Source organism: Apteryx rowi, unplaced genomic scaffold (assembly GCF_003343035.1).
Source record: "Apteryx rowi isolate R43461 unplaced genomic scaffold, aptRow1 scaffold_605, whole genome shotgun sequence".
In the NCBI taxonomy this organism is placed as follows: Eukaryota; Metazoa; Chordata; class Aves; order Apterygiformes; family Apterygidae; genus Apteryx; species Apteryx rowi.
This window is the reverse complement of record NW_020450878.1, coordinates 352788-375113: the sequence shown is the minus strand read 5'-3', so window position 1 is coordinate 375113 and position 22326 is coordinate 352788. Positions and strand designations below refer to the sequence as shown.

The 22326-nt window shown below is 37.5% G+C and overlaps 1 protein-coding gene across 1 annotated transcript in view; it reads right to left on the bottom strand.

Moving 5' to 3' along the window:
• ANOS1 (anosmin 1) overlaps nucleotides 1-22326 on the bottom strand; it is a 134738-nt gene that overhangs the window by 37940 nt on the left and 74472 nt on the right. Inside the window, exons 3-6 of the mRNA XM_026083509.1 lie at nucleotides 20458-20520; nucleotides 16666-16888; nucleotides 10916-11100; nucleotides 5792-5921 (exon numbers count right to left, since the gene is read on the bottom strand). Coding sequence (XP_025939294.1) covers nucleotides 5792-5921; nucleotides 10916-11100; nucleotides 16666-16888; nucleotides 20458-20520 — 601 coding nt within the window. The remainder of the gene's footprint in view (nucleotides 1-5791; nucleotides 5922-10915; nucleotides 11101-16665; nucleotides 16889-20457; nucleotides 20521-22326) is intronic.

Genomic DNA, 22326 nt, shown 5'->3' with positions numbered 1-22326 from the left:
CTTCAAGGTCTAAAATAACTGGCACTGGATTATGAACTTCTATATACGTAAGATGTTTGTTAACCCAACCATAAAGCTAAACTGCCATTCTGCTGACTATAAAGCTAACAGCCATTCTGCTGTTACTCTTCATATATCTGTGATACCTTTGACTGCCCACATGTGTAATTCAGATACATGAACAGTACTGGAATGGAAACTGCTGCCAGTTTTTCAAATTTAAAGTTCGAAATTTTATATACATAAATTTATCTGAATGTTAAATCAAATCCTTTGGTTTACAGAAAGGCTGATGCTAGTTGCAGCTTTTCTTTTGCAGTTTATACTACCGTTCAAGTAAAATAAAAGTCACCGCATATACTAGAAATTGGCACAGACAGTTGTCCTCAAATCTGAAATATATTCTAGTCTCAGCAGCCTGACAAGTAAATCACTTCTCACTGCTAGGCATGATAGCTTCATTAGGTCAAGGCTGAGGCTGCTGTTCCAGCACATGGAGCAAGTACTGCATTTGTCTGCATTGTATCTGGCTTGAGTACACCCAAAGGACTTAAATTCTTGTCTTGCTGGCTACTCAGCCATCACAAGCAAAACTCTGCCTCCATTCCACAAAAAGGAGGATTCCTTGCTGCTAATAAAAGAGAAAAAAAAAAAATCCTCACACCATCACTGTTTCAAAATGCACATTTTCCCACGCTCATATTTTAAAATACAGATAGACATATTTTGCAAAATTCTTTCATTCACTAAGATCTGAAAGTGCTTTGCAACCTTAACAAAACAGTATGGGCAAGCTACACACAAGAATCACACCATATACTTCCCAAATGCATCCATGTTGGCTTTAAATGTGGCCATACATGAAATGTAATGAGTACAATAAATGATTTGAAATATATGTCATAGAAGGAAATAAGGACATTGGAACCTGGAATTCCCATTCTGAGCTGTAAAAGTAACAGCAAGATTGACTCTAATTTAAACCCTTTTTTACAAAGCTTTTTTATTATTATTATTTATTTAAAATGGATCCCTCTTTGCTATCTGTTAAACATTATACCTTACAACTCTAAAAATCTGCTGAAGCTGCACTACAGACAAGTTTCCAACTACTAAACAGTTCCAAGGCACAAGCAGAAGGACTGGCTTTGCCCGATGGAAATGGCACACACAAACCAGCTGTGCAATAGTATAAAAAATCATTGGTCCCAAAGGAGCAACAGAAAGAATTTTATTGCTGGGGAGTGGGTGTCTGTTCTGGTTTTACTAACACTCAGTAATGTATGCATGAAATCACATCCAGCATGGTACTTATGTGCTGTGAAAACAATGTTGTCTGCTTCCTTTGGCTTGACAATTTATACTCTGCATGCTAGCAACTGCCTTCATGTTGAAGACAGAAACTTTAGCCAAGGTAGAAGGATCTGACGGTTTAGGCTTATTGTGATGATCTTATAGCCTCTTTTTGCCTGGGTAAATGGCACAGTATCTAACACCAGACATGCAAAATAATATATTACAAGGAGATGTTTAATGTTGATCCCTCTAGTTAGCTGCAGACTCTGTTACTCGGCGTTTACTCTCGTCCTATACGGTACGAAGCTAGAGAAAGTAGTCTAAAAACTCTTACCCAAATGCAGTTAATCACAAGTTGTATTACTAGTGCTGAGCGGCTTCTGACCAGTTGGGTTAGGCTATCCAGAGCTCACTTAATGTGAGAAAGGCACAGGTAGCTTTTCTTTCAAGGGGACTGTGATGGATTGTAGGAACAGTTCTCTCCTCCTTCCAGGGCAAAATGAAGCAGCTTGGAGAGAACTAATCAACATATGAAAAGCAAAAATATTTGTACCTTTTGGGAACAGAAATATTCTGCCAGGCATTTTGTTAGCTTTATTGCTCTTACTGCAAATTGTTGCTGCTCACTCAATGGAAGACAAAAAGGAAAGCAAGGGTATTAAAAAAAATTAAAAGCAAAGTGGAAATCAAGGTCAGAATATCAAAAAATTCTTGATCAATTTTAGCTGACAGTATCAATTTGAAAATCCATGGGTAGAGTCCTCCATTTATGAAAGGACCCATTCTCCTTGGCACAGTAGTTACTCCATCTTCCAGGCACTCTGCTCCAAAAAGATAGATATAGTCCAATCTGTGCATTTTGTCATTTTGGGACTGTATTTCAGCAAAATGAAAGATCACTTCATTCCCTGTGAAGGGTCATGCCAGACAGACACATGCAAACCCTTCATTTATTTTTAAAAAAGAAATAAACTGCATAAACAAATCGTTTATCCCTGCCAAACCTCTGAATATTTCATAAATTATCTCAGCTGTGTCACTTTGATTATTTATTATTTACATATTAATGCCATAAATGAGCACATGAGGCAGTGTAAAACAGCTAATAAACTTTCACTTCAAATGTTTACAGTACAGAAGTATCAGTAGCTGCAACAGATAAAAACTCAAAACAAGGAGATGAAGAATGGTGTAGAGTCATTACAGTTGGAATGCTCTTTTGTCTCGTTTTTGTCTTTTTTATAATGACTGTGAAATTAAACTAATTTGGATAATAAGGAGTTTAATTTAGTACTGGAAAAGTTAATGTAAATTACATACCTCAGAATATTTAATGTTATTTTGAATAAAACATAATCTTATTTTTCTGTCTTTACCTAGAAATCATATTTTTGCATTTGAAAAAGAAACAAAATATTATAAACAGTATAGTGGTAACAGACAAAAAGCCTCTCTCTAAATAATTATGGCACCAATGTTTTTGAACGTTCTTATTAACAGCTTAAAATGTTTAGTGACAGAGACTCTGCGGTGCCATACTCCTCCCTAGATTCAGATTACATATCATGTTTGTCCTCCTTCAAAAAAATGAATACAGCTATCGCTATTCATTATAAATTAAGAGCAATCAGTGAAAGTTCAGCATCTTGTGTGAGAAACTGTCTTAGAAATTGTTGTCATGTTCCCTGATCAAAGGATTTCTTTTTGAAGAAAACTTCTGTTAAGTCTGACAAATATAATAATCTTCTCTTGGTCTTGGCTCAGCCAGAGGAATTGAAACAGTACAAGATCTAATGTGAATTTCTGTCCACACTTCACACAAATGTACCACAGACGGTCAGCAACCTTCCAAAGGTGGTGTGCCAAAGTCTGTTTTCCAAACTAGAGGTTAAATGTGCCTGTAGGAGCTCAGCAGGAGCCAGTAGATGCTGGCACTCAAAAAGCTACACATAGCTGATCAGCAGTTTCTTGCCTCTCTGCCAGGCAGGGGCTGCCACTTTCCACTAAGCTCCAAAGGAGTAATTAAATGTCTGTATGACACTATAACTGTCACTGCTATGTGTGCCTACTCAGGGACATTGAGACTACGAGATACTGAAGCATCTCAGTATCATTCCTGACAGTCACCACCTAGCAGCATCTTTATTTGAGCTATGTAACAATTCTACACATTTTGTTTCACATGCGTGATGCATCTGTAATAGCCATTGACAACGAAAAAGCCTCTAAAATAGTCAAACAATTTGCCAAACTAAGATGATTCTGGCTATGAAGCTAATACCTAATTGAGCTCCTTGCTGTTTGCTTGGCAACTCACAATTCTTTGTCAAGGGCTGCAGTTTAGATTGGAAAACTGTTACTGGGAGGGTCATAGTAACCTTTTGAGCAGTGCCGGTTATGTACTTTCCGCCATTATCAAGATCCCTGTTATTTTGGTTTATTCTCTAAGGGCGTGCAGAGGTGCTGCCATCTCCTGCTGTCCTTATCACAGAGTACTAAAACCACTCTCCACCTACCAGACAGCTGTGAGCAGCACTCTAGAAGAGCAAGTGCTTTGAGCAGTAGCTGCAGGGACCACAGAAAAAGAGGACTCTGGTACCTAACATGTAATCACTTCAAATCCACGAGCTCCTGAAACAAAAGTCACTGCCAGTTGGGAGACTATTCTGAAGAAATGTCCCTATATGCTTACCCCGCTATTATACTGTTCTCCAGACACTTGGCTATACAGACCTTCAGTATGACATAGCATGAATAATGTTCTTATATTCACTACCAATGTAGGCATGTTGAAGCATATACTCCTGTGGCTAGCCTGAAAATCCTGCCTGAAAATGTCAAGCTCAAGCCAAAACCTCAGTGTTATCATGATATACATTTATGTAATCGCAATTTTACTAATTCCAAGAAGACTAGTTGGAAACTCTTTAGAAACTCAGAAAAACAACTGAAGTATATTCTGAGTTTAGAGGAAAGTTGATGCCACATTCAGCAACACAGTGCTGTATCTGCTACAGTGCAACTCATGAAAAAAAGCAGAGAGAAAGTTACTGCTGCTGCTGAGTGCTTGTAGTAAGCTTAACACAGCCTGAAGGAACTGTATTTTCAATGTGACTGAAACAGCATGCTGCTTAAGTATAACAAATTCTTAAAATAATACTTCTTTTATACCTTAAAAAGTTTGTGGCCACAGAGATAATACGTAACTATGTCAATGAACATTCCTAGCACAAATGTGGTTGTAGCATCAAAAACTATCCATCCAAACATATACTTATTCAGCAAGCAATTAAGCCACACCAGCAGAAGCACTTGCACACCTGTACAACTGCATCTACAGTAAGATTTTTTCTAGGTCTGAATATGACTAAACAACAAGCTACAAACTAGCATGTCAACTCAGCATGGGAACTGCCTACCTTGCAAGATAGCTCTATCTGCAGAAAGAGAATGCATTTTGCAAAGTGTGCATTATAAAAGTGTAAAGATTCTGTCACTGCTAAAACAAAGAGAAATCTATCTATTAGAAACTTTGCCTACACTGGTAAAGTAAACAGTACCAGGTTTCATTCTTTGGCATTAAAGCCAACTAGCCAGCACGGTTTGGCTATGTCTGTATTATTAACTCTCTTTAATACAGGGTGACCACATCCAGACTGTCTGTTGGGAATGATTCTTGGCCTATGCTAACTCCTACACTATGCCTGAGAGTCATCTGGGAAAACTGTAGCTAGCTTGCATTGAAGGTGTGTCAGGGACAATTCCGACGACTTCACAGAAGCGGTGATCCACTTCCAGTTTCCATTCCCCCGTCACCTCCAGCACTATTTACTGGTACAGACACAATTTTCAAAGTTATTTTAGCACCAGAACACATCCCTTGTAAAACTAATAACAACCACAAAAATTCCTACAACACTGGATTCTCTGACATGCCTTCCTAATGAACAGAAGTACACTACTTAAAATTTACACCCTTTTTATCACTAAGCCCTTATGATCAATGCTAGCAAGGGGAAAGTATGCTAGCAAAGAGAGTCCACAGTTCTATCAAAACAATGCTGCTGCAATTATTTAAATACAGGCAACAATATGTTCCAATAATCTCTGCTAAACATATGGCAAGAACACATTTCTCACAACAAAAAAGAATAAGAGAAACCTCTTGAATAACATATGTTGAAAGCCCAGTTCTTACATGTTTGATGATCAGAGTCATGTTGTCAGAACTTCAATTCTGATACCAACAGTGCTGAAAAAGTTTAAAAGGAGGTCCATTCATGGAGATCCTTTACTGATAAAAGAATAATGACAGCTTTAACCTTTAATTCGTGTGCTATCTTCAAACAAATTTCACACCATTTCAATGACAGCAAAACTACTAAAAAAAGCCCACCTGTTAAAAGCCTTCTGCCCCTAAAATAAGCGGATCAGGTTGCACTCCACATGTGAGCGACCTAAAGATGAGCATCAGCCGGTGGGAACAAACACTAACCTTTTGAGGAGCGGAAGTGCTTGCTGGGTGCCGTGAAGCCTCTCGTCCCATGTACATTCACAGCTGCCACCCGGAACTGGTACCACCTGCTTGCCCTGATGTCCGACAGCTGAACCCGTTCATCTGTAGTCTGGTGGGGAAAATGTCATGCTTACTTTTTGGGTCTGACCTGGTTAGTTGTGCTATCTCCCATGTAACGCTGTTCAGTCAGACTGAGAGGTAGAGGACACATTTTTCTCTAAATATGCAGAGCCTAATAAGTGTAGGCAAGCTGTATGTAACTACCTTGCCCTATTCTGAGTGTCAGTCTGAACTGCAACGCATTTACAGTTGTGAACAAAATCATGTAACCAACAAATTTTATAGTGCATTGCAGATCTCTTTTGGATTTATTTAAGTTGGAAAAGTAACCTTTAGAAAACTACTGAGGTGTTAAATTCACAAAATCACTTTTTCAGATATCACAACCTTTACACCTACAGTGCCTAGCTGATAAGTGCTGCCCCAAGTAAGAGGACTCATTTCTTCAGATTCTGAAAAAGGAGAGTTAGGGCTTCAAACAGGCTTCACAAAATCCAGCACTGTGAGAAGCTGCCTCTTCTGGTTCATAGGAAACAGTAACCCTCAGGTAGTGAATGTGAGTCCTCTTCAGATCTTTGGTGCCTATGTCAAAATGACACTCATTGCTTTAACTCTTCTCTACAGCAGTCTTTTCTCAAATCAAAGGAGATGTCTTCTGCTCCAGCAACACTCACTCAGACTGCTAGTGTCTTGAGTTCAATTTTCAGCTTCCTTGGCGAGTGCCTTAACCACAGAAATATGGAATAAGGATAGATGCACTCCGAACCCTTTCAGTAGGAAGTACTTTATGCTCTCTCATTCTGAGCCCTGCTTTCCTCTACCATTTTTCCCATTTAACCTTATATATATAGCTCTCTTCTGCACTGTTTCTAATTTTTTTCTAAGGTACCAACACCAGGACTGAACACAGCCTTCTGGTAGCAGCTGAATCACTGCCAAATACAGAAAGAGTAGCATCAAGAATCAGTTTTTGTACAACTCATCAGAAACTAATCCATTTGTTGCTGATTTTATATTTACAATTACCTCTCAATTACCCAGTTTTCAAATTATTTTAGCTGTCTTGTTGACTGTGTTTTAATTTAATTCTTTAATCAAAATAACACATGAACCCTAACTCGAATGTCTTGTGTATGTCTAAATATATTTTACAATCAACACTGATCATTATTACTGACCAAACATGCAATCTCTTTAAAAAATTTGGTGACATTAATTTATTTTAACAAGCTCTGTTTTCCCTAACTTCAACCACCTTCCCTGTACTGGATTCAATACTACTTGCAGTGATGCCAAGTACTTGCCCAAGAAGGCATAGCATAATTTCTGCTCACTGCTCTGTTTCCAATTTCTGTAAGAAAGTAGCAGCTGCTGACCTAACTCAGACAGAGAGAACTTCAGGGAGGTGTTTCAGCTATTCAACAGTGATATTTCTAGAGCACTGACTACTAAAATTTGTAGATGTTATCCTGTACTTAAGCTCTTCATTTAGTGATGTGCAAAATATAGGGAAACTAAGATATCTGATGTATATGCATATGTAAAAGAAAGAGTGCCTTTCAAACGTACTATAGGTTGCTCTCTTACTGATACGTTGTGCAGAGCTTGAGACCCCACATATTGCTGCTACTCACATTCTCTCCCCATTCAGACTCCCACATTTGTCTTTTTAGCTTAAGCTAGGGTAGCAGTCCCAACACCTTCACTGTCTGCCTCATCTTCTTCTTTCTATATATTCTTAAACTAGTTTAATGGTAAAGTGAATTTTTTGTTTAATTATTTCAGTTAGTTCTCACTATTTAAATGTATTTGGAGCCAAGATAATATTCAGGGTCCTTTGGATATCTGTCTTGTACTAACATGAGCCCATTAAATGACATGCTAAAAGGTATTAAATAATTAAATGTTGAACTTCATTACACACTTGAACTTCTGCCTGAATATCGGAAAAATCATTAAACAACAATTTTATCAATATCTATATGCTAGTATAAAATTTTAACTTTTTAATTAAAAGATAAAACAAAAGATAAAATATGGAACAAAGAAACAATAAAAGAGATTAAAAAAGAATAAAATATCTTTCCTAAAAGATAAAATTAAAAAAAAATCACTCCTCAGTTACATCATTGGCCGATCAGAACTGCTATTTACTTGGGCTACACATTATCCATTTACTTAAAAGAGAAAGGTTCTGAAGCTGGCCTCCAATCCTGTTACACATTTGGATTAAAATATTATAACAAGCAAGTCCTCAGACAAAATCACTGGCCAGCATGTCCATCTTCAGTATCATCCAAAGTTCAATGAAATCAAGGGCTAAGTCCCCATGAATTTACATTGGGGTATAGCTTTATATAACGACTGAGCCAAGGGCAGCATGTAATCATTATGTGAGACTTGAGAACATATTAGCAAATTCACTCATGGTAAGGCTTCATGCAATGGAAAATAGCAAGTTTTTTTGAAAATTAAATCCTTTAAAATATAGTTCTTCCAAACTATAGCCCCATTTCCTCTTAAATAACTAATAAAAATGAAAATTTTGGATGAGGAACCCTAACAAAATATCATGAAATCTTTTGTAAGAAGATGAAAACAACCTTGCATAATTACACTGCATATGGATATAGGCACACAGAAATTCATATCCTTGCCTGCAGCCTTCTTGATCTCTATCTGCTCTGTACATGTGCTCCAGCTTAAGTTGCAAGCAGAGTAATGAAAGAGCCAGCACCATCTTCCCTGTATTGTGATAACCTAGGAGTTCTCAGCTGAATGGCTAAGCTTTTTGCAGTTCTCATACACCTGTGTCCTGGAAGCATATGAGTAAAATTCTCCTTTATATAGAATAAGGAAAGTCCAGAGGCTGTGCACGTAGTTACTTTAGTCAAACTGCATATCCATCCTTGTTGCTGATATCACAAAATTAACTCTAATGCACCCAGTCACGCACAACAAATTTGACTACCTGGCTGGAATATCTAAAACTACCATGGAGGCACAGTCCTCTATAGAGACAGAAATTCTTATTTACCAGCACCCCTCAAGGGTGTCCAGCCTGTATGTCCCATAAGGTGTACATAGTTCACAAAACCAGTCAAGCATCCTGAAACTTGTTCTGAACTAACATCCCCAGTGGGGTCCATCACACAATCAAATACACATCTGTTGAGATGCAGAAGGGACAGGGAAGTTCTCAGAAAGATGTCAGCTGGAGTAGGCTTCTCCTGCCATAGTGATTAATTCAGCGTCTTCTGCCTGCATGTGACAGACCCTCAGGAAAGACAGCTGTCAGGATTCTTATCATTCTTGCATGGGAACACATTCTAGAAACCTCTCTCCTGCAAACACACTGCAAGAAGGCAGAGATCTATATATGCTCTCTATATAGTGTAGTCTATATACTGTGTAGTGCATGCTTCCAGAATTGTGCATGAGCTCTATTCCTGGAATGAGAAAAGAGCAGCGGTGTGCTCCCTTTGCAGTCTGGATCATCCAACTAGAATAGTTGCGCATCTGCAGTCTAGCACATGTACATAGCACAATAACTGCGAGGAGAAATTCAGATTTGGCTTATTTTTTCTACTTGGTATTCTAGTAGCTGTGGCAGGAGGTTGTTTGGTGAATATGGAGAACATAGATTGAAAACCTGCACCTCAGCTGACAGATAATAAATAAGTCATTGCAACTTGATCAGGTTCAAATATGTGCACTTCTGCTTGGACTTTCACAAGTTTGGTTTCATGCTTGGCTATGCTACCGGTGACTTTTTCTGGGCAAGATTCTAACATAGTGACAGTCCTCTGTAGCACCACATCACAGCTTTGAGTGTTCAGTTTCACAAGCCAAACATTATTTTAAGAATGCTTCTTTCTGCACAATCTGAATTGAGAATGAACACAGGTTGTCACAGAATCTAAACTCTTTCCTGTATTTTGTGGATGGTTCTACTTATTCTATCTTACTTTTTTCCTAGCTGTAATGACATTTTGCAGGTCTTTTCAAAATCAACATTTTGCTTTTCTTGTCAGCAGGGATGAGGGTGAAACAGTTAAGATAAACGACTGGAACTCTGCCATCCAGGTGGACTGTCAGCATGTTAAAAAACAGACTGAAACTGGGAAGGAACTAAGTGAAAATTTATGCTCCGTTGGCGGCTTCTCATTAAGAAACATTTGCTCATGAATCTTACATTTTCAGCTTGGATTGCACTGAGTGATAGGAGCATGACATCATAGGCTTTTCTAAATTGGGAGGGCAACATCTGAAAAAGCTACTTTACAAACAATAAAAGTCCTAGTCTTTTTTTCTCCTTTTCTTTATTTTTAAAATTAAATGGCCTTTTCACCAATTATATTTCTTATCATTTTGATAAGACCCAACCCATACCTTGGAAACTACATATGAGTACCACTGACTTCAAAAGGTTTATGTCCCTCAAGTGCTTCCCTTAATAGATTTTGGTATCTAATTCTACATTTTTTCAAGAGCTTCATGGCTTTTAGAAGCCTTTCTCTGGAATTCCCACCTTAATATGTCTGATAAGTATGTGCTTATAAGAAAGTACCACTCACTAGGCTTATATAAATCGAGCCTCCAGCAAGATCTAAACATGTTTACCTATAGAGATACACCCACAACACTTAGTTCATTTTGAAAACATAAACCCCTGAATATTCTTCTTTATTTTGGGGGAAAAGAAAGAAATACTTACCTCTTTACTGATATATTCACACTAACAGCTTTTTCTAACATTGTCATTTTCTATAATATCAAAAGCATTTGATATTTCTAGCTAAAAAATTGAAACAAAAATACTGAAGTTCATTTCTACTAAATAAGTCTTGAAAAAAGCTCATGAAACAGTGGAGTAAGGTCTGGGAGATCTGGATTCTGTTTGTGGCTCTGTCATTACTTAGAGAGACACCTTGGAAAGGGATCCCCCATCTATCATGTGTTCTAACTCTTCTCTAATCTGAAGAGGACCTTCAGATCATTGTCTGGAAGCTAAGGACCCTTATCATTTTACAAAGAACTGACCTGTGCCACAGTTTGCCAGTTAGTAGCATCATCCTCACTAGGATGGATTCCTTGATTCCATCTCCTCTGAACCACATAGATCACAGGCTCAATGGAAATATTGAATTTTGAAGACCACTTCACCTCCAGGTCTCCAGACTGAAGTTCTGTGAATTTTAACTCTTTCCGGGGTTTCAGTGGAACACCTGCAATAGGAACATACAGACAAAAATATCTGAATAATTTACAAAACAAGATGAAGCCATATGTCAATGGAGCTGTACAAAAAGAAAAAGAAAATGGTCGGTCAGCCAGAAGTAAAAAAGGGGAAAGTGGGCGGAATGATGAGAATGGAAGTTCCAGAAGCGTTCACAGCTGACCTATCTCTGTCAATAGTAAAGCTTGTTATAAAAAAAACCTTCAAAATGATTCCTTTATTTCACTTAAAAACTGAAGGAACATGTAAGGATTTGAAAGTTCTAAGCTAAAACTGATCTTACAGAAAATAGTTTCCAAACATGCTTTCATAACGTGGAGTCCCTTTGGCCCCAAGAAGGATCACCTATAGCTGTGTCATTCAGATTTTCATCCAATTTATGCTTAAACATATCCAATGATGGCAATTCCACAGAATCACTTAGTAACTTGTTCCACTGCTTCTCTCTCTACCATTAGAAAGCTTCCCCTGTTGCCGAGCTCAATCTCCTTTGCTGCACCTTGAACTCAATACCTATCCACTATGGTCATGGATCATATAAAACTATTTCCTTCATCTCTGGAGCAGCCTTTTCTACAACTGAAGACTGTTACCATGTCTCTCAGTGTTTTCTTCTACAGTTTAATAACTTCAGTGCAGTCCATTTTCCTTTTATATCAGGGTCTCTGAGCATTCTCGCAATTCCCCTGTGGAAACTTTCCAGCTAGTCCACTACCCTTCTCCAGGATCATGCCTAAAACTGGACAAAGACTCCAGCTGAGCTCTTTTGTGTTGACTACAACAGGAGGATTATTTCGCGGATGTTACAGGATTCTGAATATAATGCAAGCATACTGTTTGCCTTCTCCACAGTGGTATGACTTTATTGACTCACATGCATCTATGTTGTATGATCTGCCAATCTCCATGCTTCCCTAAAGATCTAGGAAAGGTAATTCCAAGTCATCTTCGGTTATATCAAACATGTATTTCAGAGACAAAGATGTCTTTCTAAAACTTCACAGTAACTCCTCAGGACTGCATTGAAAGACAGTTATTTCTATTGTTTCTACTTCTAATAACATCATCTTTTTGAAAACATTTATAGTAGCTTGAAGGAAAGACCAATTGTTTAAATTTGGCATCTTGATTAAATCAGCAAATCAAGTGTTAGATACGTTTCTACAGGTAGACTTTAGGAACTTAAATATTTAAGTGTGCAGCATTTAGTGACTTTAGGATATGCCATATATAAAATTGCTATGTTTCCATATAAGTCTTTTTATCAGGTTATCATATGCATTTTAAGTCTTTTGTCATTTCAGTGCAGCTCTACATAAGTCAAACTGCATGTATTGGTGCCATAAATTGTAATTTAAATGCTTCTACCTAGCCTGTCACAGACGACTGCAGTACCAATATTTCATTAGGTCAACAAACCGCTTTCACATTTTAAGAGGTTTTCTCCTAAATCTGGTTATGTAATTAGCTACAAGTAAATAAAAATCAATATTGTAGCTGTTTAACAAATCTAAAATCAACCTGAGGAAAATCCAGTGCTTAAATCTTGTTGCCACACCAGTTTAAACCCTGGATATCATTCAACGCCCAGCATTCTTAGTCTAATACAATGAGCACCACAGATCACGTCAGTTCAAATTTCTACATTTGAAAATCCTTCTTTAATTACGATGTACAATAATCCTACAATCTGCATATTAAGAAAACTTCCATCTGCTTTACATTAGGGGCAGTTGGAATCACTTGATTGCAAGTAACTCAGCCTCTCTGGTGTTATGTAATTGTGTGCAGATGGATCTCAGCAGCAACTAGAGCATGGCGCAAGTGCATTTTAGAATACTTTTGTAGAACAAGCATCATCAATTTCATATCCAGATGTGTGGATCCAAACACTCTTCAATGTGCTTTCCATTATGTAAAAGGTCAGCCCTTTCATCATGGTTGAACAAATTAGTCCTCTGAAGTTAGCAGTGTTTAAGTTGAGAATTCAAATCACTGATTGTTCTATGTGTGCAATACCAGAGCCCAGGCAAAACGTTTCAACAGGTGTCTTTCAAATGACACATGCATCTCTGTGCCATGAAAAATAAATGCATGCTGGCTCATCATAAGAACATGTACCTCAAATGTAGGTACCAACACCAGCAACTCAAAAAGTTTTCATGGAAAGGTTTCAGACAGTAAAAGGTACTGTTCAGACAGTTCAGACAGTAAAGGGTATTGACATGGCATCAATATGATTATAAACACAGCCTGTTCAAAGACTCAAAGATACACACCGTTAAAACTGTATGCATTTTTTAACACAAAACCTGTATTTTTCTTTAATCATAAAATAAATAAAAAATAATCTGTGGATGACCATTCTGGCTCTAGCTATCCTATTACAACATTACCACACCATCACACCCTTTAAGTGCCATAACCTTCTCTTCACCATAATTTACCCCTTGCCCAGATCTGCTTTATGGATTGCTCCCCAACCTGTTTCAGACAAAATGAATTAGGCTTGTTTAAACAGTATGAACCTTAAAGCTTTATTAAAAAGGGGTTCTGGAAATTTCACACAAGTAGGAGTATCATCACATCTGAGATTCCACTAATTTCTGAACAGGAAAGCAGTGATGGGTAATTTCTTCAGCTGTCACCACTTGAATGTGGAAAAAGATACATGTCCAAGTCCTTAGGCGGGGATATATATGTCAGACAAAGCGAACCTGATCAACCATTTTACAACACTTTCTCTTCCTCCTTTTATGTTCTGATTTTTTTTTTTTTGGTTCTGTTTTATTTCTAAGCAAGGATATTGCCTCCATTTCTATCCATAAAGTACTAAATTTAGTTTAGGCACTTACTGTTATTTCTAACATCATTATGTCAGGTTATTTCCCTCCGAGAAAAAAAACCTGTGGCCCTGTGGAAAGGACAGTCACTTGCCGAAGTAAAGTCTTTTACAAGTTGACACAAAGTAAAGCAGGTGGATGAGGCAGATGACAAGCGTAGGATAGAACATTTCATACCTCCAGCAAAGGGAAAAATTTGAAGACTATGTAATTGATTAGTAATACTCCTTGACAAATGGAAGAGAAACGAAAAAATAAAAAGACATGGACAGTTTGAAGATTATATCAAGTTCAAGTCAAGAAGCAATTAAGATAAGAAGTACAGTTAATACAACATTTTCTATATGCAACTATGGTGTAAGTATACTCGTATTAATATGCTTTCAGGATTGGGCTTTAACACCCACTACTAGAGGGTATATGCAGTTAAATCAGATGGGTATTTTTTATCTGCTGATATAACTTTAACCTCCAGAGCTTGACCAACAGTGAAACTATAGCAACTTACGTAGACTCTTAGATTCAATCTGAGTTCATTTTCTAGCTGGGAGTGCTGTCAAAATGATAAGAATAAGTACTAAACTTATTCACTAGATTTTAGTCATGCTTGCCGAGTTCGCTCTTCCTTAGTGACGGGAAGGTCATTTAGCCCTGGAGGAAATGAAAAGTAAGCCTGCTCAGCTTCCATTTGTCCTTTGTTGCAGAAGGACAGGTTGAAGAGGCTAATTAGCTGAATTCATCAGCTGAGAAGGCCATATTCATTCTGCCCTGTAACACATATATGCTTTTACAAGCAAGCACCTCCCTGCAGATAGGTGATAAGATGTTAGAACACAAGGTTAGTTCTATCACTATATAATTAGTCTGAACAAATAATAGATTTTTCTGTATGCAGTTACACAGCGTACCATATCCTATATACATTTGCCCCTCCCCAAATGTAGCTCATCTCCTGTTTTTGGTTTTTGCTCTTTTTTAACCTTTCTCCAGATGTTATATTTGCTGGAATGCCCTGAAGAATCTTGTTTCACAACTGTGGTATGGAGCCTGACCATGTAAATAATTACTCATGCAATAAGAATGCTGAATTTATCACTCTGATCATTTTTCTCAAGAAGAGAATAGAAATAACTAAATAATCCCTTTTAATATTCTTCATTTTAATAGGTGGTATGGATGATTGTGTACCTTCCTTATAGTTTTAAAGGGACTGGTCTGAAGTCCCCTGGAACCAAGGGAATTTCCCTTCTATATTGGGAATATGGACCACAGTATTGCCTGCTCTTCATATTATTTTATGAGTAGTAACTTCACCAGTTTTGTGTTTACTCAACTTTTATGACTTCTAGATCAAATTTTCTCCATTTATGCAAGTAATTAAGACAGTGTTTCCTGACGGCCAATCCTGCACACTTAAACCCAGGATTCAGAAGTCAAAGCAGATTATTTCTGACATACATTGTCATCACCAGGGGCATTCAAAAAATTGCATCAACATTTCAGTTAAAGGAATGAACTTAGAAAAAAAATCACCAATGTCTTCTTCACATATTTTACTTCCAGTTTCAAAATAGACCAGATATTTATTGTTATCAAAGGTATACTTGCACAGAATCATGATAGCCTGTTCTCCTTCAACTGCTATTAGCAGGTTTATACCCTGGGTTAAGGGCAATACTTCTGACCTCACTCAAACATATTCATCCCCAGTGGTTTTAAGGCTGCAAACAACTGGAGCTCCACAGATTGAAGTAAGTCTGGATTCAGACATGAGCCTGGAGCTTAGTTCACAGTTCTGCTGATTAGGCTCTCCACAGAGAGCCTATGCTATCAGAAGTGTAACTGATTAGGTTTTTTTTTTTAATCACAAAAATAAGGCGAACTGATTTCTAACAAAACATTCCAATTCCATGGAATGAGAAAATGTCTTTTATATATGGTCATTATTCTGTGTTAGAAGCACATTTTCAGAATATTTCCATGTACAAACTTGTTTTAAATGGTAACAAATTAAAATCTGGAGTTTTTCTAAGCACAAATCATTCCTTAAGCTACAAGGCCTTGCTGATGGATGGCAAGGAAAGCCCTTTTTCACAGAATCTCAGGATTCAAATCAAAGCAAATAAAAACTTTTGAGTAAGTCATGATGCCTTGGATTTCAAATAATGAAGTAATATATATGTGGATATTAGCATTTTTCACTATTTTGTTCTTAGGTCATTAAGAACACCAATTCCAAATATACTGCATTCGTTTGTTCTGATGGGGGATTATCTGCAATGTCCTGTTTGGTAGTCCTACCTACTTGGCTCATAATCATAAAGTTTATTGGTGATTAATAGAACACGTATTATTTATCTTTAAATATTTTCCTGTTGCAATTATTTCTCTCATCTGCATTAAATTAAGTGGGATCTCACCTAAACTGGCAAGTTTGTTCTTCTTAAGATGATTCATAACAGCCACATGTTTATGTTCCACAGAATTCCAGACATGGGCTTCATAAGGGAAAAAACAACTTTCAGAAACTCAGGCTACATTTTTCTTTGTCTTTCTATCCTTTCAGTATCCAGACATATCCCCAAAGCCTTCTCTCTCTTAGTCTCCCCATCCATACAAAATTCTATGAAATGAAAGGCCTGGTTTTCTAGGAGGCTTTATTATGGCCTGAAGTTATTAGCCCAGTATGAGTACCTATTAATAATCTCTACCTTTGTACAGATTTTTTGGAACTTGGCATGTATGTCCACATCCATTGGAACAGCATTTCTTCACTCCAGAACATTCGCTATCAGCTTCACAGCTTTCAACACAGGCAGCTGCAAAACCACTGGCCTTCTCAGGTGCTGGGCAGTCCCCTTGCTTCACAGACAGGATGTACTTAAGGAATTCACAGCTAGTTAGGCATTCATAATTCTTCTTGGGGAAAAGAGGCTAAAGGGAAAACAAAAGAATTGTACAAAGTTTTCAGCAGGAAAATAAGAAAAAAATGTTGCACATTGTCCAAGACCTCCTAAAGGAAAATTCAGATTTTCAGCTTTTGCAAGACTATCCCTGAAGATTTATGTATTCAAGTCACTTCTAAAAGAGCATTCTAAGCACAGAATGATGAATTCCCTCAAGTAAGACCACCATCTTTTATGGAATAAGGTTGTTTATATTTGCCAGCTTTCTCTTGTTTTCCTCACATATCCTGGCTACAAAGTTGCTCAATGACAGATTAAAAACATTCACAACACAGAGGGGAAACAATGGTTAGACAGTCTTTTTTTTGACTATCCCACATTCCTCCCTTTGTACCTCATGACAGTTTATCCACAATATCTGATGTAATGCCACTCTAGATAAATAAGCTAAATCTTGCCTCATTATACTGTTTGAACTGAGTAGACGGGATTTAGCAGCATCTTTATGTTCTTGCTTTTGTAACTGTGTGACTCCTTATGGAACTGGAACTAAATTTCTGATAAAACGATCAGCGGAAAATGCAGATTAAAATAGGAATTAAATATATTGATCCAAGATGAAAATAAATACTACCTCTTTGAGAAATCAGGTCCTAGAGTGACTGCTTCAAAGTACGGACATTTTATAGCATATGTGTACTATTCAAAAGTTTACAATGTTCATTTAAAGCTATATGAAAAAATAATAGCATCTAGGACACTGGGGAGAACACTGCGTGTGACAGGGGGATTTCATCTCCTCTTTTAACTGGTATTTTGTTTACGTTGGTGCAGGAAAAAAGGCAAAAGTGATTCTCTCAAAGTAATTGGTGGAACTTTGGGTAGGTAACCCATGTAACTGGGATTATCTATAACTTTTCTTTCTATCTTAGAGGAATCAAAAACCTTCCTCTCTGAAGAATCTGATTTATAAATGTCTAAGCCTACACAGGAATTACAGCCCACCTCTATCTAAGTACTCCTATAGCTTCTACAACTTCACTGCTTTCTTCCCTATTCAAATGTTTTACTTTCTCATTTATAGTATTCTCATATTCTGGCAAAATGAGAGAGACTGTTGACCTCTTTCACCAGTAATGAGGCCCAAATGGGTCACTGAGTATGTGTCAGTTTATACTGCAAAGTTAATATGGTCCAGGAATGTGAAGGTGCCACAAAACTACCTCTCTCTCCTTCAACAGTTCAAAACTTTTGAATCAGACTCTTAAGCATGCAGTTGGGTGACCCAGTCTAAAGGCTATTGCTGCCAAAATGGGCAGTCCTGGTTCCTCTCCTACTGACCCCATCATTCCCAGATGTGCACACCCGCTGTTCCCCCATAGGCCCTTACCTGATCCCACAGTTAGCCAGTTAAGTAGCTAAACTAGCAGGAAACTAACTCTATGGAAAAAATGGAGTCAGCTAAACTCCAGTAACAGCAAATAATAAAATCAGATGAGCAACAGTGCTGGTCCAAGGGAGAGGATGGGAATGAGCCATAGAGACCGGGCGGAGGTCTCCAGAGGACCCTTCCAACCTCAGAGATTCTGTGATTCTGTGGGAGGGGGGAGGGGGGGGATCTGTCCCCCTTTTTAAGCAGTAGGTGGCTGTTAGCCAGGCTTAGCTAAGTAACAAAACCATATCCTGCAGTGTTAACCTACCATGTACAGGGTCTCTTGCATTAACTAAATGAAAACCTGTGCCTCTTTCATTTGGTGGCAGGTCTGGAACTACAATTTTCTTCTGCATGTTGTTCAGAGATATTCTGCTTTTCTTCCTTACATGTAAGGTTCCTTTAACTTTAGCAGACTGATTCAGTAGATAGGAAATTACTTCCAAAGTGGGGACCTTGAAAAATTTGAAGCTAAATTGTTGCTTCCAAGTTTTTTATTGAATGCAAAAAAAATTGAGAACTATCAAAGGAAGACTCTGGTTTAATTCAGTCAAGCAATGTCTATAGGGCATAGATGAGTCTGAGAGAAAGGAGAATGGCCCCTTGCTTGCTTGCATATGTGTGTGTGTGAGTACACACATGTGTGTGTGAAGCTAATTTCAAATCCTAAAACATCACAAATTTGCAGCTACTTAATTAAAAACTTTATAGCTCCCTGAGGTACAATACATCCTCAAGGCTTCTCTTCCTCACCCTATTTCGCAGCTCATTTTTCAGTTAGCTGCTAAACATGCTGCTCTTGGTTACTGGCCTTTGAAGTTCTAAATTTAGCTTCAGCCACAAAACACTAATCAAAGAGGGATGCTCACTGTTTTTAACTACAATAGAACAGTGTTCTACAAATGTTTTCCTTTTAAACTAAATTTATACATATTTACACCCATATCTGGAAACATACAGCCAGAGTGAGAAGTGATATATGAGGGTGACATAAATTAGACCCACTTAAACTACTTTATTACACTACCCTAGAGTTTTGTATATGAAGAAGCAGTAGTTGATTCTGTTTAAAGAAATCTTACGAGAATTGGTTTTCATATGAAGTTTTTACTTGTAATACTAACAAAACTAAATAGATTAGTTAGGTAGTAATCCCTATTTACACATAGTTATTTGGATATAGTAAAGGCTTTTTAGTTGAAATTATACCTTTCCCTAAACACGTTTATGATATTTAGAACAATGTAAACAAAGCACACATTCTTATACCAGAAAGAGAATGTTCACAGTGACAAGGGAGAAGTTCAAACAGAATATTAGTTAAGATCACTTCTATTTTATTTTATAGACAAAGCTGAAAATCTTTATAAATCTTTATAAACAGACACTTTCATTGATTTGAATAAAGAAATATCTTTATAGCGATTTAGTTATAACAAAGCAACCTTCTGTTGAGATGTTTTCATTTCATACTAAAAATCAATTAAGAACTGTAACAACTGACTTCCACCAATTCAGTAGAAGCCATGTTTTAAACCCAACAAAACTATCTTTTTTTTAATAGTTTAACTGATTGAGGCTTTGTTTATGCACTAAGTTATTATGAAATGCTATGCAGAAATAGTTTTCCTTGTTCCTGACTTGTTCCTGAAAAATTATATATTTTGATACTAATCTTCTGAAATAAGTGTCCACAATACAGTTATTCCTAAACAGTTATTCTTTTAAAAATCACAAACTTTCACATATAGGAAAGTCCACCTTTCCAGCAACTCTGCAAAAGGATTTTCACACACGTGACATTTTATCTGTTTAAAAGACACTCCTTTTTTCACATGTAGCCAGAAGGCAAAGAAGGGCATGCGACAGAAATAACAACTTACAGAAGGGAATTAACAGCACCTTCTCAGAGAAGTTATGTAAGTATGGCTGGATCAAGGCTTAAAGCTTCAAGTAGAGATAAATCATTTGGTCAGAAGAAAAAAAAAGAAAAAAAATTACACAAACAATATGGCTAAATTCTTATATGTGTATCCATTCAAATAAAATGCAATGCTATATAAGTCTTGTTAGTTAGCTGTCTCCTTAAAGCTCACACCTCTAGTAATATAAATGAACGAGACAGCTAGAATAAAGTGAGAAAGAGTGCCTTTGGGCTGACATACCTCACAGAAGCTTTGGCAGTGGTTTTTCTTCAAATCCCAAGATTCTTTGCAGGGCTCCAGGCACTGGAAGAATCAGGAAGGGGAAAAGTGTCAGGAAGAGAAAGAAATAAACATCCACAAATGACCCTAGTTCTTCTCTAATTGTTTGTTTGGTCCATAGGAGGTTAATAATTGGCTTTAAAAATCCACTTCTCCTGAGGATAAGATTGTGTCATTGTGTCATGGTGTCAGAGCAAGGTCATTCCAAGCCATGGTTAGATCACAGGAAACATTTCCAGTATTTCTTACTGTACCACACAATCTCCTCACTTACGTATATGCCATCCTATTTTCTGCCTTAGTGACTCTGGGTCCTAATAACATCTAACACCATGTTGCTGGATCACAGAGACAATGTCAAAAGCACCACTTTAAACTACAGAAAGTTAAATCTTCTCCTCACTGACCAGCCTAAAGATTAAAGAGGCACATTGACTTCCCAGGTGAAAAGCTGTTTCATCAAGCTATGGAGTAGACTCAGCAGAGCTTTAGCCGCTATTCGTGTATAAACAGACAATGTTCACTGGTCTGTTAGCAAAACCACTTTATTTCAAGTACCAAATTATCATTTCTTCACCTTCAACCTCTACTGCAATGGATAGATACACAGTTTAGACTCAAACTCTGCAAACCAGACTCAAGCTTCACAGTACAGTGTAAAGAAAAATCTGCAGCATTCTCTGCAGCTGAAACATAAATTTAGACTCACCTTCAGAAACCTCTTCACCTCCTTTCTTAGACAGACGATCTTAGAAAATATTGGCATTATCAGGAGTTAATGACACTTATTCTTTCTGGTCACAGTGAAAAGACACTTACTGCAGCAAAGGGAAAGGTCTTTGATAGCAATCTGGCATTCATATAACTTGTTTCTCTAATACACAGTATCACACTGGAGCCATATACATTACATATATTCATATATGTTATTATATGTTATATATATTCAAAAACAAGCATGAATACATATAGGCTATATCTCAGAACAGCTGACCACCTATATCATTAATGTTTTGAAAAAATTAATGCATTAAAAAGCTAAGCATTTTTCTTAGCAGTGACAAGGCCTGAAAATCTAATAAAAGCATTAGTCACAAAGGTTACATGTTTCAGGATGAAAGATATGTATATTTTGGTATTTTAGCCCCAGCTTCTAGCACCTGAAAATTCACAATGTGCAGTATACAGAGTAATTAGAAGGCTACATTATAAAATATCACTGAAGTCAGTAAATTTAATTAACTCCAGAGTGTTGTTTTTCCTGTGGTACAGTTACTGCACATTGGAGCTCAATTCCACCTTCATGTCAATTTTACCACTCTCTCAACTGTCTGATGAGTTTAGCCCCACTTTACTGAGGTACAAATGGTGTCAAGACATCGTGAGCGACATTTTCACCACACTAGGATTTCGCTAGTGATTTCCAAGGCTGTCAGGATTTCCTTATTCTTGCCTTTTCCTAATTCTTGTTTCACTGCTGCACAGCCACACAGGCTGCACCTAAACTGCAGGATAGCCACAATCCTGAGCTGGGGACCGGGACCAAGTTCACTGTAGGCTGTATTGCTGGACTGCCTTCCTTGCAGACTCTAGAGCAAAACAGCTGGAAGGAAGTATAAGATGCGGGCTACTCCAGAGGGTTTGTTCAAGGTGTTTGTACAAGGGTGTGTTTACCTGCAATGTAAATAGGCTCTAGCACACAGCGCCTTGTCCGGCTGCTGCTCAGGCTCAACACGCAGGCTCTGATTGCTGACTCTTATCTATACATAAACAAAATGTCTTTCATACATGCATCATGCTCCTGCTGTATGAGGAGTTCTCAGGGAATCG